This window comes from Uloborus diversus, chromosome 1 (assembly GCF_026930045.1).
Source record: "Uloborus diversus isolate 005 chromosome 1, Udiv.v.3.1, whole genome shotgun sequence".
NCBI lineage: Eukaryota > Metazoa > Arthropoda > Arachnida > Araneae > Uloboridae > Uloborus > Uloborus diversus.
The window spans coordinates 248,081,183-248,096,882 of NC_072731.1; the positions used below are offsets into that span (position 1 = coordinate 248,081,183).

Consider the following 15,700-nt stretch of genomic DNA (forward strand, 5'->3'; position numbering starts at 1 on the left):
CAACCTCGAGGTTCAGTTAATAATAATTTGGTCAACCAAAGGTTAAAGGTAAGACAGATAAATTTCAAAGCACCAAAAGTGTGTTTTCGTATGTTCATTTGCGGGAAATAAGCGCCTGCAATCATGTGATCAACTACTAGTGGTTAGGCAGCTTGTGCGAACGCGACGGAATTATTTTTAGTAATTTGTTTGGCAACAGAACACTTTTAATGGCTGCGCCCATCAGTTGCATTCTTACGTGCATTTGTTGTCAAATAAATGACCGTAACTACGTCGTAAGTGCATAAGCCTGTGTTTATCATAAATGAATAAATAAATGAACGAATGGTCTATTGATGCTTGGAACGAATATGCATTAAAACTGAAATGCATGATATATGAGGTTATATGACTGCTAAAAATCTATGTATACATGGCAGAACTTGGTATTCACCACGCAATTGTGGGAGAAACTAAACCTACGATATTTGAAATTTTTAGGACAAGAAAATTTAGTTTCTGGGCTTAGATCTGCGTTTCGTCATGTTTTTAAGGTAAAAAATGGTTTTAAAAATGCAGATTGTTATTATTTTTTTTTTTTTCCAATTCTGTTGAAAAGTAATGTTTGGCATTTCCTTTTAGCTGCTGAGAAGTAATGCTTGGCTTTCTCTTTTAGATTCTTGCTGAAAATTACCCGGAAAAATTTAGTCTTCTTTATTCCAATTTTGATGAAGGATATACTATTGTCGATTCTATATTTCAATACATTCACCTTCGATTAAAAGGTAAGTAGCCTTTTGTTTTGTTCTTATTTATTGTTAAATAATGTAATAAAACATGCTATATTCAAAAAATGTATAATTATTTACAGCTTAAATAAATATTAAAACCAATGAATGCTCCATTTGCCAGTGTCAATCGCACGTTTGACTTGGACAGGAACGATTTATTGCCAAACAGAATGCAAATATTATTGGTTTCCTTTTTTGACAGTAGAGTCAGTTCATTCTATTTTTTCTGTGAACAGAGTAAAGGCCCCTTGAATGTTTGTGTTTTTGAGGTTTGACTACAGAGGGCCTCAAAAATACTTGGCCAAGTGTCTCCTAATATTTTAATTGAGCCCTGTATCAGGGTTGACCAGATTGGACCCAATGGGTTTTTTTTGAAAAAAAAACCATCTAAAAAAACCCATTATTTAACCCACTTTTGGGTTTTTTAAATTTTTTGCAAAGTTTTTTAAAAAATTAATTAATTTAAATACTTTCACAATTTAAACTTTTTTATTTGGTCTTCACCACAGACAATAAACATAAAAAATGAATTTTGAACTTTAATAGTATTTCTTAATTCTTAAGAGCATTAAAAATGTACTTCAAAGATTTTAAATAAATATATTTAACTTTTTTCTTTAACTGGTAAATAAATAATTCAAATTATCTTGACTAAATCCTGTCACGTCTGATTTTCTCAATATTTGTTGATTGCTTAGAGGAAACTACTCTAGCTAAAAGGCTTTCATGTGAATAATTTTCCTCAAACCAACACGTCACAAATCTCAAATAAACAAGGTATATTTTTTAGAAATTAACAGGATTTACAAACAGTCGGACAGGAAACAATAGGATGTCAAGTATTTTCATTTTCTTTCGAAAAGTTCAATATTTTTAACTCTGTACACAGAAATTGAAAAACAGGCAACATAAAATTCAAAGAAATGTCTTGATTAAGCTGGAATTTAGTAAAAAGGGATCTAAACTACTTAAGGTTCTACAGTAGTTTTGCATAACAAAATGAAATACAGTAAAGTAAAATGCAGAAAAAAAAATGTAGTAATTAAAAACGAGCATATGAATAATAGATGTTATCACTTGAGAAGTAACTTTGCCTTAACTGTTAGTAATCATGGAAACCAAAAAATCTGAAACTTTACCATTCTTGGGTTTTGTTGTCTTTTATGGTTTTCTTCAGAAAACTCTGAATTTTCCAGCTTTTTCTTACCCCAAGACAATTTTTGTGCTTTGTCCATATACTTACGCTACAATATGCTACAAGTACCCCACATTTTCCCTTAAAAAAGAGAAAAAATCCACATTTCTTTTAAAAAATCCAGCTTTAGTTAAGTTTTTTTATTTTAAAAAACCCAAAAAACCCTGGGTCCATGGGCTTAAAAAAAAAACAGATTTTTGCCAACCCTGCCCTGTATACAAGTATTTTTAAAGGTATTTCTTAAAATTAATTTGTCTGAGCTTAATTTTTTTATTGCCTCATGTAGGTGGTTTGTTTACTGAAACATTCTACAGTTTGAAGAGGTTACCAGACCCTAGGACCCCTGATGTTTCAAAGAAAAAGGTTTTTGCTTGGGTCTTCCTTTCTGTTGTATTGCCTTATATACAAAGTCAGCTAGAAGAACTGTTCAAGAATATTAGGCGAAAGCAAGCAGAAAACCAACTTCATTACAGTGTAAGTAAATAAATGTATCCTAAAAGATTTCATTCAAATTATTAAAATTAATCATCATAGTCCAATTAAATCTGCCATTCAAAAAAAATTTTGCCTTAAAATATTTTCTTTATTTGTTTTAAAGCACCAGCCAACATTTTGAAAAATACAATATCATGTTTTTTTTTTTTTCCATTTTTGAGAAGTACACATGGATCCTCAGAGGCCTATTCGTGTCTGCAAGGAGTCCATGTTAATGAAAGTGAAAATTGATAAAAATTGACGGTATGCAATCTATCAGATTAAATAGGTAGTTTGAAATTATATGTAATCTTATATACAATGAAACCTATGTAAATTGACCACCTGTAGTAAATGATTTTCATTCTCAACTCGTTAAAGATGATAATTATATAATCCAGGACTAATTCTGTGCTGGTCAACTTGGACAAGTGGTAGTGATGTAAAATACCTTTGTATTTATTTTTAGGGGTAAATACCCAGGGTATATACCCGGGTGAATACCCAAAATGGGTATTCACCCCTATGTATATATATAATCAACCATAAGAAAACAATAAATTTTTGCCCAAAAATTGTATTTTGATCACATGTTTAAAGAATTATTGTGTGAAACAACTTAGCAATCTAATATGATCTTCACATTAAATGTGTTGGATATGCCTAATCAATGTCCCCATCTTTCTTTTTTGTTTTTCACTTTTCAAAGCAAAATTTAAAGTGTTACCATTACAAATACAAAGTGAGTGACAAACTAAAGCCTCCTAAATACTAAATGCCTATCGCGTTCTCCCTTTTAACATAGAGCAAAATGATCCCAGTAAGCATAATTTCGGTCTTCTGGCTACTGCCAACTATCGAAGGTCGAAAGCATTAGAAATTAAAAGCAGAGAAAACAATTGGTTAACTTCTAAATTTAAATTTTAACAATTTTATTGAATTGTTTGAATCCATCGTCATAGCAACAACATCGATGTATTGCTGTCAGGTAGCGTTTTTGTGTACCGGCGGAGGATCACTTTTAAAGCAAATGTGATAGCCATTTAGTATTTAGGAGGCTTTGGACAAACTGATCACAAATCAAAGCCAAAACTAACTAGTAGCATGATATTATGAAAAATTAAAGATGATAAGTTGTGCTAGCGCCATCTATGTGACAAAATTAAACTTAAATCCCTTTGCTTTATCCCATAAAAAATTAAATTATCCTACCATCCTATTTAAGTTTTAGAATAGTTCATTCTAAATTCTGGCAGTTTTTTTGATAAGATTTCATTATGTCTTTAATTAAAAAATTATAATTTAAAATTTTTTATATATTTAATCTTTCATTTTACGGTTTATGTTTTAAAAAGAAAATCATCACCTTTTGATACCACCTAATTTTTTTTTTTTGGCAAAACGCGCAATTACTAGGGGATTTACCCTGAGGGGAAATACCCAAAAAAATATTTACCTTCCTACCCAACATCACTAATTGCATGTATTAAAAATAGTTCTAATAAATTTCATCATGATGTACCGGGGAGCGCAAATGCAAATGAACAAGGCAACAGAAAACATTATTTTGATTTTTTTTTTTGCTTATTAATGTGAAAACCGTTTCTATATTTGCCACATTATCACTCTAACAGCAACAAAATAAATAAATGAATAACATCATAGTCTTAATAACTTCTCAGTAAATTCTTCCAAGCATCCCTCATGCTTCTTTTTTTTTTTTTTTTCATTTTGGATATGACTAACCTAGATTGTGATTTTGAAATCCTGAAGTCCATCATTGAATTGCTTATACTTGTCCAATTACAACATTGAAAAGAAAGATTCTTTGGTTCACGATATGTTTCTTTCATAATTTCATCAAGTCTTCCAATTAAAAATATTATAAACTGTGTAGTACATATGTATGTGTTTTACTAATTACTTCATATTTAGATTTAAAAAAAAAAAAATCCGACTCACTTTATGCATTTTTTTTTGTAAAATACCCTGTTTTTGGGTATTTACCCTCCCCAAAAAATATTTACCTTCCCACTGGGTATTTACCTGATCCACATCACTAACAGGTGGTCAACTCTTCAGGTTTTACTGTACTATCTTCTATGTTTCATATTGTATGTCATCCCCTAATTTGTTGAGTTTGAAAAAATAAGACATTTTACATCATAATTTATGCAACAGGTTGTTGATTATTTAATATTAGAAGTTTTTAAAAAAAATTTTAACAGTCTGTATAAGTCTTTGATTTTGCGTTATGGAAATGTATGTACCCTGAGCTGTGTTCTATTATTAATAAAATGGAGCAACATTAATATGTTATAAACATAAAAATGTAAACTTTGTATTTTTGTCTCTCCTTTCCTCGAAGGAAACTAATACATTAAGAATTTCTTTTCCAAACAATGAATTTCCTTTCATCAATTATACCAGAAGATGATATTCATAATATTTCAATACATTTTCTTCCAACTTATATCAACTATTATAACAGATGAACAACCTATAGAGGAAAGGGGGGCACACATGAACAATTTTTTTCTTTTCTAAATTTCTCAGAAAATATCATCAATTTCTCACAGCAAAAGTGTCCCCATGATTGAATAATCTTTTCTTTGTAGCCTGGATTTTTTTCGGATTTTTTAAAACATTTTGTTACTTAATAGAAATTTTAAAAAATGTTTTCAATTAATCACATATGCCGCTATAGGGGGCATATGTGAACAAGCTTAGGGCACATATGAACAGGATTGAAAAATACAAGACAATCATCCAAGGGTGCCCATATGCAAAATTGTAAGGGAGGGGGGGGGGCTCAAATATTTTCCGCATGGTTTAGCAGGGTATTTTCTCCATGGGAACCGATTTCAGGACAGATTACAGTTATTAAAATTTGGCAATTTTAATAACTTACCCATTAAATGATGGAGAAGACATGTTTTTACATTTTTGCAAAGAAAAAAGTACTGAAAACAAAAAAGTTCTAATTTCAAGGGGGCGAGGCCTTGAGCCCCCACTTGACCCCTCCCCCATATGGGCGCCTTTGTAATAAACTGCATTTTGTCGTGCTATTAAGTGAACTGGAGCCAATTTACTCATTTTTTTTTGCCACCTGTGTAGTCAACCATGGGGTAACATGTTCTCTGAGCTCATTATTGCTGTTGTGCCACAGACCACCTAGGAAAGACTTTAGATGCCGAAACAAATGAAAGTTGCTGCAAGCAAGGTGGGGGCAGACCAGAGGATGTTCAAAAACGTCCCAGCCAAAGCCCTGTAAGAGTTCTCATGGTCGTCTACACAGGCGGCATATTTGTACGAATAGGTATACAAAAACCTATACCATGCTATGATAAATGCTTGGAAAATCACTGGAGCAATGTCAAAATATAGCATAAGGGTGGTAGATTTTTATTCAATAAATGTCTTTGCTCTATCTATACTCGTTATTTTTTTATTTCTAAACGGACCTTACTTTAAAAACAAGCCTCGTAGTATTTTTTCTGAATTATGTAACTCTACTCACTGTCGAATTTTAAAGTTTCGTATAGCATGTTCTAATCACTGGATCGATAAAAAAAAACTAATGAGAGTAAACAATATAATGAATATTTTATTATGCAAAGTTTATTCTTGTTATTGCATTTAAGCTTCATACAGAATACGATAAAAAAAAAATTTAAATTATCCTAAACTGCAGTTTTTAGTTAAAGGAAAATGTTTTGCCTTTTTGTTTTTCCTTTTAAATATTATGTACCACTTAATTTTTGACCAACTATTTAGTAACAAAAGAATTTAAAAAAACAAAAAATAATAAAATAGAAAAATAATAATGTAATGATAATTAACACCAAATTTAAAATCTAGTTGTAGCAAAATAATTATTATAAATCTTTACGCCTTTTTTTTAACACTTATAAAGCATACACTAATATTTATATTACAGAGAGGATATGGGAGCTGTTCACATGTTGTGCCCCTGCATGTTGTGTTTACAAATGCCCCGTCATCTACCTTATAACTCATTTTCTTAAATAAAGAAATTTCAATTTAATTACAAAATTTAAACAGTGTCATAAGTTTACTTGGATGTTCATATAATGGTTTGCAATGATTATGTTTAGCTTCTTAGTTAGTTTAAAATACGTTATCAGTTCCCAATACAGGCTGATTTTGCTACCGTTTTTTGGTACCTTCACAAAAATCTTGTTTTGAAATCAGTACTTTCACAAAAATAAGTTTTAATATCTGTGGCTTCACAAAAACATCGAAAATTTCACACAAATTCACATTTTAAAATATAAAATTTTTTTCTTTGTTTAAAACAAAATTTACTCATAAAATTCTAAGCAGGTTTATATGAAGAATCGCTTAAATAGAAACCTTTTTGTAGTATTTTAACTAAATTTTAGCTGTTTCTTGCCAAAGTGTATTTATGCAACATTATCACAATCTTTCAACATCTGTTTTGGGAAACCGTTTTTCTCATTATTTCCTGTATTGTAAACAGTACATAGCCCATGAAGCTGAAATTACGATGATATTTTTCGTACTTCTTAGGTTTTTAGTTCCCCCTCCCCAAAAAACGAAACCTGTTAAAAATAATACTAGATGACATTTACACTTTTCGAACTAAAATTTCACTTGTTCTACTTCTCTTTTACAAAAATTAGGATGCCTCTAAAATTTCACAAAAACAATGCTGATAAAAAAAACTTTCACAAAAATAGGTAGCGAGAAAAAAAAATCCTGGATTGGCCCCTGGTTTTTATGTGAGGAAGACAACGATAACACTACATACACCTGCTAAAACAAACTTCCACACAGAAACACGCACAGGCTCATTGCTCCAAAAGTTTGGCCAAGAAGTAGGACTGGTACTGCCATTACTTGGGAATATTTTAAGATTTTTTGCTTGGTGTTATCCTGGTAAAACATACCATGCTCATATGTGCCCCCCTTTCCCCTATCCATAAAGCATTTTAAAAGCTCAAAGATTTTGAATTTGCATTTTAAAAAGGAATTTGGAAAGTAATTTTTCTAGATATATTTGAAAAATGAAAAAAAAAAATATAGAGAGAGAAACTCTCAGTGTGATTTAAATGAGTTTTAATTGAATAATGTTGGTGTTTTACTACATTTGACCATTGTTTCATACCCTATTTTGTAATTTGCTTTGTTTGCCTTAATTTCAAAATGAAGATTTAATAAAAACTATTTAACTTTTAAATTTTTTCAAGTATTTAAAACTCTGTATTTTTATAGGATCTAAAGAAACAACTGGCTCTCATCTACTTAAAAGTGTATCCTATTTATCATTTTGTATGGGAAATGACTGTTTTATCCTACTATATGTTATATGCTTTGGGAAAATCTGATTATCATTCCCCAGTACTTCACTTAACAAGGACCAAGCTGATCCCACTTAGTATGCTAGATTACTCCAGTGATGCATGGAAAGACTACTTTCCTTTGGAAGAAAAGAGGTTTGTTTTTAAAATTTTTCTATAAATGTGTCCCTTTCATCCCTTCAGTGGGTCAATAAAATAACTACCAAGCGTGCTTGGGAACAAAACCCTGGGGTTCCGTGTTCAGTTGACCACCCATCGGGAAAATCAGCCATGCACCCGAGAGCCCTCAATCTTGTACAATAAGATGGGCACAGTAGACTTTAGCCTCCATAGACTTTTGCGCCGCTCATATACCTCAAAACTCCAATTCTCAATTAATAGCCAATGGCTACTAAAACCCCTTTAAAATGGTAGCAAACTATATCAGTATTACAAAATTTCTAGCTAATGTCAGGCAAAAAAATAACTTGGGAATTATTAACAATACCTCCCATCATTACTCCCTCCCTATACTTGCCAACATTTGAAAATGTGCTTCAGTAAACCTTTTCTGTACATACCATCAGGGGCATGCTTAGAGTTTTAGTGACCCTGTGCGATATTTGTTTTAATAGTCAATAAATAATCATTTTTTTATTTATTTATTCTCTCCCAAAACACAACCCGCTATAGTGTGTCACCCAGCTGTATAAGTTAGTTCGAGATTTTTATAAGTAATTATGAAATAAATGTGAAAAAATATGATGTAAAATATGGTTGCAAAGAAAATTTTTAAAATCCGAAAGAGATGTAATTAATTAAATAAAGACTGATATCCAAATTGCATTGCTTTCAGCTGGGGGGAGAGGGGGTATGAAATACGTAATTGAAATCTAACTTCAGAACAACGTTCCGAAACAGAATGAAAACTTTTGGTCTTTTTCTACCTTGTCACTTATTTTTACTACTAGCAAATATAGAACAGTCATTCTATGTCAAGTGACCTAGGGGTCCCCGTTCGACTGTCTCCGATTTGGAGGAAATTTTATAGAGGTATAGAGATGCCTTTGAAACTAACCTATGCAAAATTTCAGTTTCCTAGATCCAAAGCTTGAGGATCTAGGATTTCCAAAAAATGTGATCCAAAATGGCGAATCGGCTTTTTGTGCCAAACTGCCAAGTTTAAACTAAGTTTACAGAAAATTTTATTACACTGGAGGCCTGAAATTTTAGACACTTAAAGTATAATTAGCTGTTAATGCATTCAAGTATTTTTGGAAATTTGAGCTCATTAGATTTTTTATAGCACTCGTGTAAACTCGTGAAAGAGAGCGGCAGGGAAATTTTTTCCTGGATTTTAGATTGTCATAATATCTAAACAACAATAATCAAAGGCTCGTACTTCGTCATTACACTAAAAATACTTGTTTTTAATGGATTGCAGTTTCAGAGCTTAAAAATCTGTTTTCTAAAGATTTTGTTGTCCCAAGACTGGCTATCAAAACCGTTCAAGTGAAAAATAGCTTATTTTCAAAGCACTGAGTGCAAAATTTTGACTTTTGATAATTGCTGGAAAAAATATTAATTTAAATTATCATTACAGTTTATGACCATTTTATCACAAACTTTGGGACCAAAGGTTTTGCGTTATACAGATTTTGGCATTCAATATATCATTTTACAAATTTATAAAATAATATTCTGAATATATTAATATATTTGCACATCAGTGTAAGTTTTTGCTGCACTTAGTATTCAATTTCAAATTATGCAATTTAATTATCTTTCAAAAATATATATACTTTATATTTCTGCATATGTGAGTGCATGATCCTGCACTTTGACTAGCTTCTGGATTTGCATATACAAGAACAATTTGATACATTTTTACTGCAAACACAGTTTTCCATTTTAAAGCTTTGAATTAAGCGTAAAAAGTGAAAAACTTCCAAAATTTAATTCGTCAGTGTGTTAAGGGCTGTTCACTTATCGGCTGTCCGTCCCTTCCATCCCGTATTTCTCCTCCTGAAACAGGTTTTCTTTGCTGGTTGCCATGACAGCAAGCCATCTTGGACGGGACCGGTTATGATCAGAAGAACCTTGATAGCTGACGTCTGTCAAAAGTAGAACGGAATTTTATTGGTTTCCGCCAAGCAGCCCGCTCTTCTCTCTCGTGTGTGAATTCAACCATGTGATTGATGTACGGCGATCGTATGTGAATGCAACTCTGTTTTCATCGGCAGTCCGTCAAGTCAAAAAACGGGATGGACGGGACGGACTGCGGATAAGTGAACAGCCCTTTAGTGATTCAGAATCTAGTTCTTTTTATCTACACAACTTATTGTTTACTTCTGGAAATTTGTGCAGTGTATAGAAATTGTGTTTTATACATTGGTAGTTTAAAGTTATTCTACTGTAATGTTAACACGCCTCATAGTTCAAGTGTAAAAATTCTAAATGTGCGTTTCTAACCCATATTGAAGATGTGTCTTTACTTTTCTCTGTTTCATATTAATTTGACAAATTGCTCCAACTGCCTGAAATTTATCTTTTTAAATTTTTCAGAAAATTGAGCACTGTACTTTGGAGTTACATGAATGGACTTGTTGGTGGAGTGACAATGACAATATCAGTTGGAGCTTTTCTTACCCAGTTTCTTGATTGGTGGTACACTAGAGAAGGAAAATTAACATCATTTGCTCCAATGCCTGTTCCTCCGCCTCCTCCTCAGGTATGTAGATTGAAAACTTACTAATAAATCTGATAGAGAAACTAAATGATGTATGTATAGACTTATATCGTGGGTGTATTTCAGTGTTGGGTATAGGTAAGTTGCCCTCAGCGGCAAAAAAGGGCCCTAAAGGTGGAAAATTCACTGTGTTTCTGTGGATGTTTTTTTTTTTTTTTTTTTTGATGATGATGATGAAACTTGATATAAAAATTTCAAGGTGGATAAGGGGTGGTTGTTTTAAGATTTGCCCTGGTTCAAAAAAATCAAAGAAAAAAAACTTTTTCCCCCCAAAATTTCTGGGACTTTTTTTTTTTTTTTTTTGGGTTGTTCCCACTCTAATGTTACTTAAAGCATATGACATGTACACTGACAATTTTCTGCACACTGATTCCATGCTGTGATTTTCTGCACTCTTGTGCAATGTCCACTAATTTGAGATGAGTTTGGACCTGCAAACTTGGGAGTATTAGGCCAATGGCTTACCATTATGCTACCTTCGCAGCTTATATTGAATCGGTGAAAGTTTCATGTAGAAAACTAGATATTCTCTGTGTAAAATTCTATATATTTTATCAGGGTTCGTACACTCCCTCAAAACTCCTCCAACACTCCTTCACCTAGGAAATTTTTTTGAAGGACCCTTCAAACTCCTTCATTTTGGTTGTAACTCCTTCAAAACTCCTTCTTTTTTAGTTCAAGACTGCACAATCTTCCTCTATGACAGTAATTTATAATATTTTGATCGACAACTAACTTCGTCACAAGGGCGATTTTAATGTAGTAATTTCTTGCATTTATTTTTTTCATAAAGATGTGATTTACAAATTGATCATTGTTAAGTCATAAAAGTTGAAGAAAATTTTATTAGAAGACTAAAACATTTCATAAGTGAAGTAAAACATGCTTAAATGGGGATTGGCTTTTTTTTTTTTTTCAAGTTTTATGATTATTGTTTTTTTCTCCACCACACTCTCAGCAGCAAAAGTCAGGTTGTCTAATTATTATTTAAATATTTAAAACTACATAAGTAGATGTAGTGTATTAAGCGATTGTGTTAAAAAAACAATTGTTTAGTAAATTGCAGTTATGATATTGTAAAAAGAGTCATCCACAAGTGATATCCTGCCTTGAGGATGTGACGGCTCATGAAATTGTTACGAGCGAGAAGAGAGAGGCTGACAAAAAGTGACATCACACAGTTATTGTAACAATATGTTTATAAAAATATAACATGTGACAAAAGGAGGAGTTAGGTGAAGTGTGACACTTTGAAAAAATGGGAAGAGGGTCAAATTTGTTGAAAAAAAAAGACATTTAATGACAGCCCATTAGTACTCCTTCACAACCTCATTTTACTCCTTCAAAACTCCTCCCATACTCCTTCATTTTATTTCTGAAATTGAGTATGAACTCTGTACATTTTCATGCAATAACACAGAAATGGCTTAAGAATCATCGCCGTTTTTTATCTGCATTATGTATCATTTATTACAAAATTAGATTAATTTAAATAAAATTAAAACAGTTTTGCAATAGAACTCCAATTGATCCGAATCGGTTGGGACTGGAACCCTTTCAGATAATTCAAAATTTGGATTATTAGAATTTTTCATACTTCTGTATGTATGTTCAAGATACAAGAAAAAAACTAAAAATAGTTTTTAATTAATTAAATGAAAGGGTCAGCCACCTAGTAACGAATGACTGCCAATAATAAAACTGCACTATGAGATAGTAACTCATCATCACAATAATATTCCTGCTGACCCAACACTATCTTCGCAGAGCTGGTGGCAATAGCTCAGGTAACTGGAATCATTATTTTACAAATTGCAGTGCGTTTCCGTCTTTTTTTTTTTCTGAAATTCTGAAAGAGATTTTTATAATCACTGATTTGGATTGGAGTTCAGATATAATTTGAGTTCTACTGCACTTTTATTTTTTGTTTCTGAACTTTAGTTTAAAACAAGGGATGAAGCCAGGGATTATACTTTTAGGTTTTCTAACTGCAATGAAATTCTGTTGCAATGAACTTCTTGGGACACAAATTTTATTTGTTGTAATGAGAATTTCGTTGCAACGATATTCTAGCAATGCAATGACAGTTAAATCAGGACTGAAAATTTATTTTGCTGTAACTGATACTTTGCTATATTGTTATTCGTTGTAATAGGATTTTGAGAACAGGTTGAATTAATGAATAAATGTGAATGAATTTATTTTATGAATAACCTGTAGATATCTAGTTAAAACTTTTGTAATTGTAAAATATTTTAACTCTTTCTTTTTTGTCTATATTTTAGTGGCCATCTGAAATTCCTGCTGACATTTGTTTTATTTGCAAAAAGAAAAGGACAAATGATACCGCCCTTGCAAGCAGTGGGTGAGTTTATAAATTTTATTGAGTATTTTATTTATTTAAAACAACACTTTTCTTCCTTTTTGAACACCAATTCAAAGTCTTATTCTTTTACTAGAATGTTCATTCTTTTGTTTCTCTTAAACCATGTATTAGTGTTTTCTCTAAGGAATTTCAAGAGGCAGTAGCTTCTACCAATTTTGGTTTCTTTTAGCTTAAATTATGCTCTACGGAATGTGGAGTTAGGTGAAGTTTAATGCATTGAGCACTTTACTCATTCTAAATGCACTGTATTCCTAATTGAGCACTACTCAATCAGACGTTAGGGAAAAACGGTGAGTCTATGCTCTGATAACAGCCTATTTTGTTGTTAAATGCTTTTGATTTGACTTCCAAAACTTTGTTCTGAAAGGTTCTTGTGCAGTATAACTGGAACAACTTGATTAAAAAGTTAATTGCAAAAGCCGATCTAATATAAAATAATGTATAACACTAAGTTTGCATGGAATGGAGTCTATAGTAAAGAAAGAGAGTTATTGTTAATGATTTTTGTGCTGGGTCAACTGTTCTGTTATTTCCAACAATTCATTTCATCTGTTGTACTTTATGTGATTAGCTTTCCAATAATTTCTGTTGGACAATTTAAAAAGCAAACTAATTTGAACACAGGAATTTGTCAGGCTAGGAGAAAGTGATGGTTAGAAATCTATGTTATGCTCTTTAACTCAACAGATTACGATTTTGCTTTAATTGTATTGATGAGTCATTAAAGTGGCTTCTATGCTCAATCTTAGTGAAGATTTCTATGTGTGACACCTAGAAGCAAAGGGACGTAAGTAACAGGAGATTAGTAAGGAACAGAATATGAGATAGGAGAAGTATTAATCTATTTTGTGGCAAGGGATACTAGTGGCAGTTTTGCTATCCAACTTGATTTTGAAAAGTATTGCATATTTGAACTTTTGCTATCATTTTTATCATTTTTCTCAAAATTATTTTGTCACATACTTTTTTTTTTCCTCTCAAACTACTTTTCCTATCAGATTGCACTCAGTTGTTTATTTAAAACAATATTTCAAACAGAAAATTGCTCTTTTATGTTTAAAAAAAGCAAATGCTAAATAATAGAGAGAATGAATCATCAAAAGTGTTATTCTCAGAAAAAGTTGCTGCGCAACATGTAAAATCATTTCCTTTAACAAAATTTTTCCATCAGAATTCAAACTAAAAAACAAAAAAAGAAATAACAGTGCCCAAGGGGGAAAAAAGAAAAGAAATTTTCTTAATATTTTTAAGAAGAAGAGTTCAAATTACTGAGGTATGACCAGATTTTTTCGGAGAAGGGGGGGGGGGGGGGGGCGTGATTATAACCATCCTCGTGTGCATATATTTTACTGAGTAAAATAGGTGATTTAGAAAGAACATAAGTGCTTTTACCCTAAAGACCCCTTCTGGTTTTTCTTCAAGAATGTCAGTCACTCTTGGAATTGCCCATACATAATTTAGAGTTGTCTTTAAAAACATTATTTTTGCAATATCATTCTTTATTCAATGTGTAAATTAATGAATAGACATCATAAACACGCAATGTGTCATGTCAACTTGATTGGGTCGATTCTTTGTAATAATGGTGACTAAATGTTTTAAAACAGTATGTACATATAAAGAATAAAAAATAAGTTTATGATCTAATTAACATCATTGTGTATGTCCAATGTACCACACACATGAAGCATACTGTACACAATGAAGTACTGTTTTACAATGAAGTACAATACATTTATTCTTGAAAAAAATATTTCACAATTAGTTATTTAAATGCTATTCGGGTAGTGTAAAAGAAGATAATACCTATCCAAATCAAGTTTTCATATACTCTTGGCATGTTGGGCACTATGGTTTTCAAGCCCTGGTTACAGCTGTATTAAAATTTTCATTTAAATTTCAAAATATGCACTAAAGTATGATACTTTTTTAGGTTTGTTTTCTGCTATCCATGTGTTTTCCGCTATGTTCAGGCTGAAAATAAGTGTCCTGTGACTGGATACTATTCTTCACTGAATCAGCTCATAAAGTTATATCATCAAGAACAGTAGCGTAACTATGGGGTCTAGCACCCCTGGCGAACTGGTAAAATTGCGCCCCCCCCCCCCCCCAAGTCGCCACATGGGAAGTCACTAAAGGTCATTGTGACCTCCAAAAAAAATTGTTTTTCTTATTTATTGTTATTATTTTATTTTTTATTTATTTATTTATTTATTTATTTTTTGGAAACATTTTGATTAGTTGATTCGACAAATAGAAGGCAGCATTGTAATTTTTTTTCTTATTTTCTTTTTTAGAATTGTTTTCAATGATGCCCAATGTTCCTTCTTGGTTTATGTTTTGTATGTGTCTCTAGCTCTTTTTATTGAGAGTTTTCTTTTCATTTTTTAAAGCATTTTTCAAATTCTATAATCAAAAAGAAAAAAAAACACTCTTAAAATTTTTTTAAATCATTTGAAATGCCACCCCCTAGCGAAAGCCACTTCTGCCAACCCCTAGTTACGCTACTGATCAAGAATGATGTGTTGGATGTGCAATGGTCAAGACTTTTACAATCAAAGTAGTATTTTGTTTTAATTTATATCATGAAATTATTTTTGTACTTTTTAAAGTTGAATAAAAAATATGTCCGGTAGTAGGGTATTGAATGCAGCACTTATTACTATTCTGAAAATATGGATGCTTCGAATTGGAAACAAATAAATGCAGAATAAGTTTATACTGGTGCTTAACACTTTGTTTTCTTTCTTTTTGCAAAATTAGAAAAATATTGCTAACTTTGCGCCATGTTTGCTCCTTATT

At 31.6% G+C, this 15,700-nt stretch overlaps 1 protein-coding gene across 1 annotated transcript; it reads left to right on the forward strand.

The window, feature by feature from the left end:
* Positions 1-232: 232 nt before the first annotated feature.
* On the forward strand, positions 233-15,002 carry LOC129226588 (peroxisome assembly protein 12-like). The gene is given in 8 exon segments (XM_054861215.1): positions 233-475; positions 477-533; positions 656-764; positions 2,252-2,439; positions 7,699-7,919; positions 10,329-10,494; positions 12,798-12,877; positions 14,832-15,002. Coding segments are annotated over 8 exon segments (1,002 nt in total). The 5' UTR covers positions 233-412; the 3' UTR covers positions 14,950-15,002.
* The last annotated feature ends 698 nt before the right edge of the window (positions 15,003-15,700 follow it).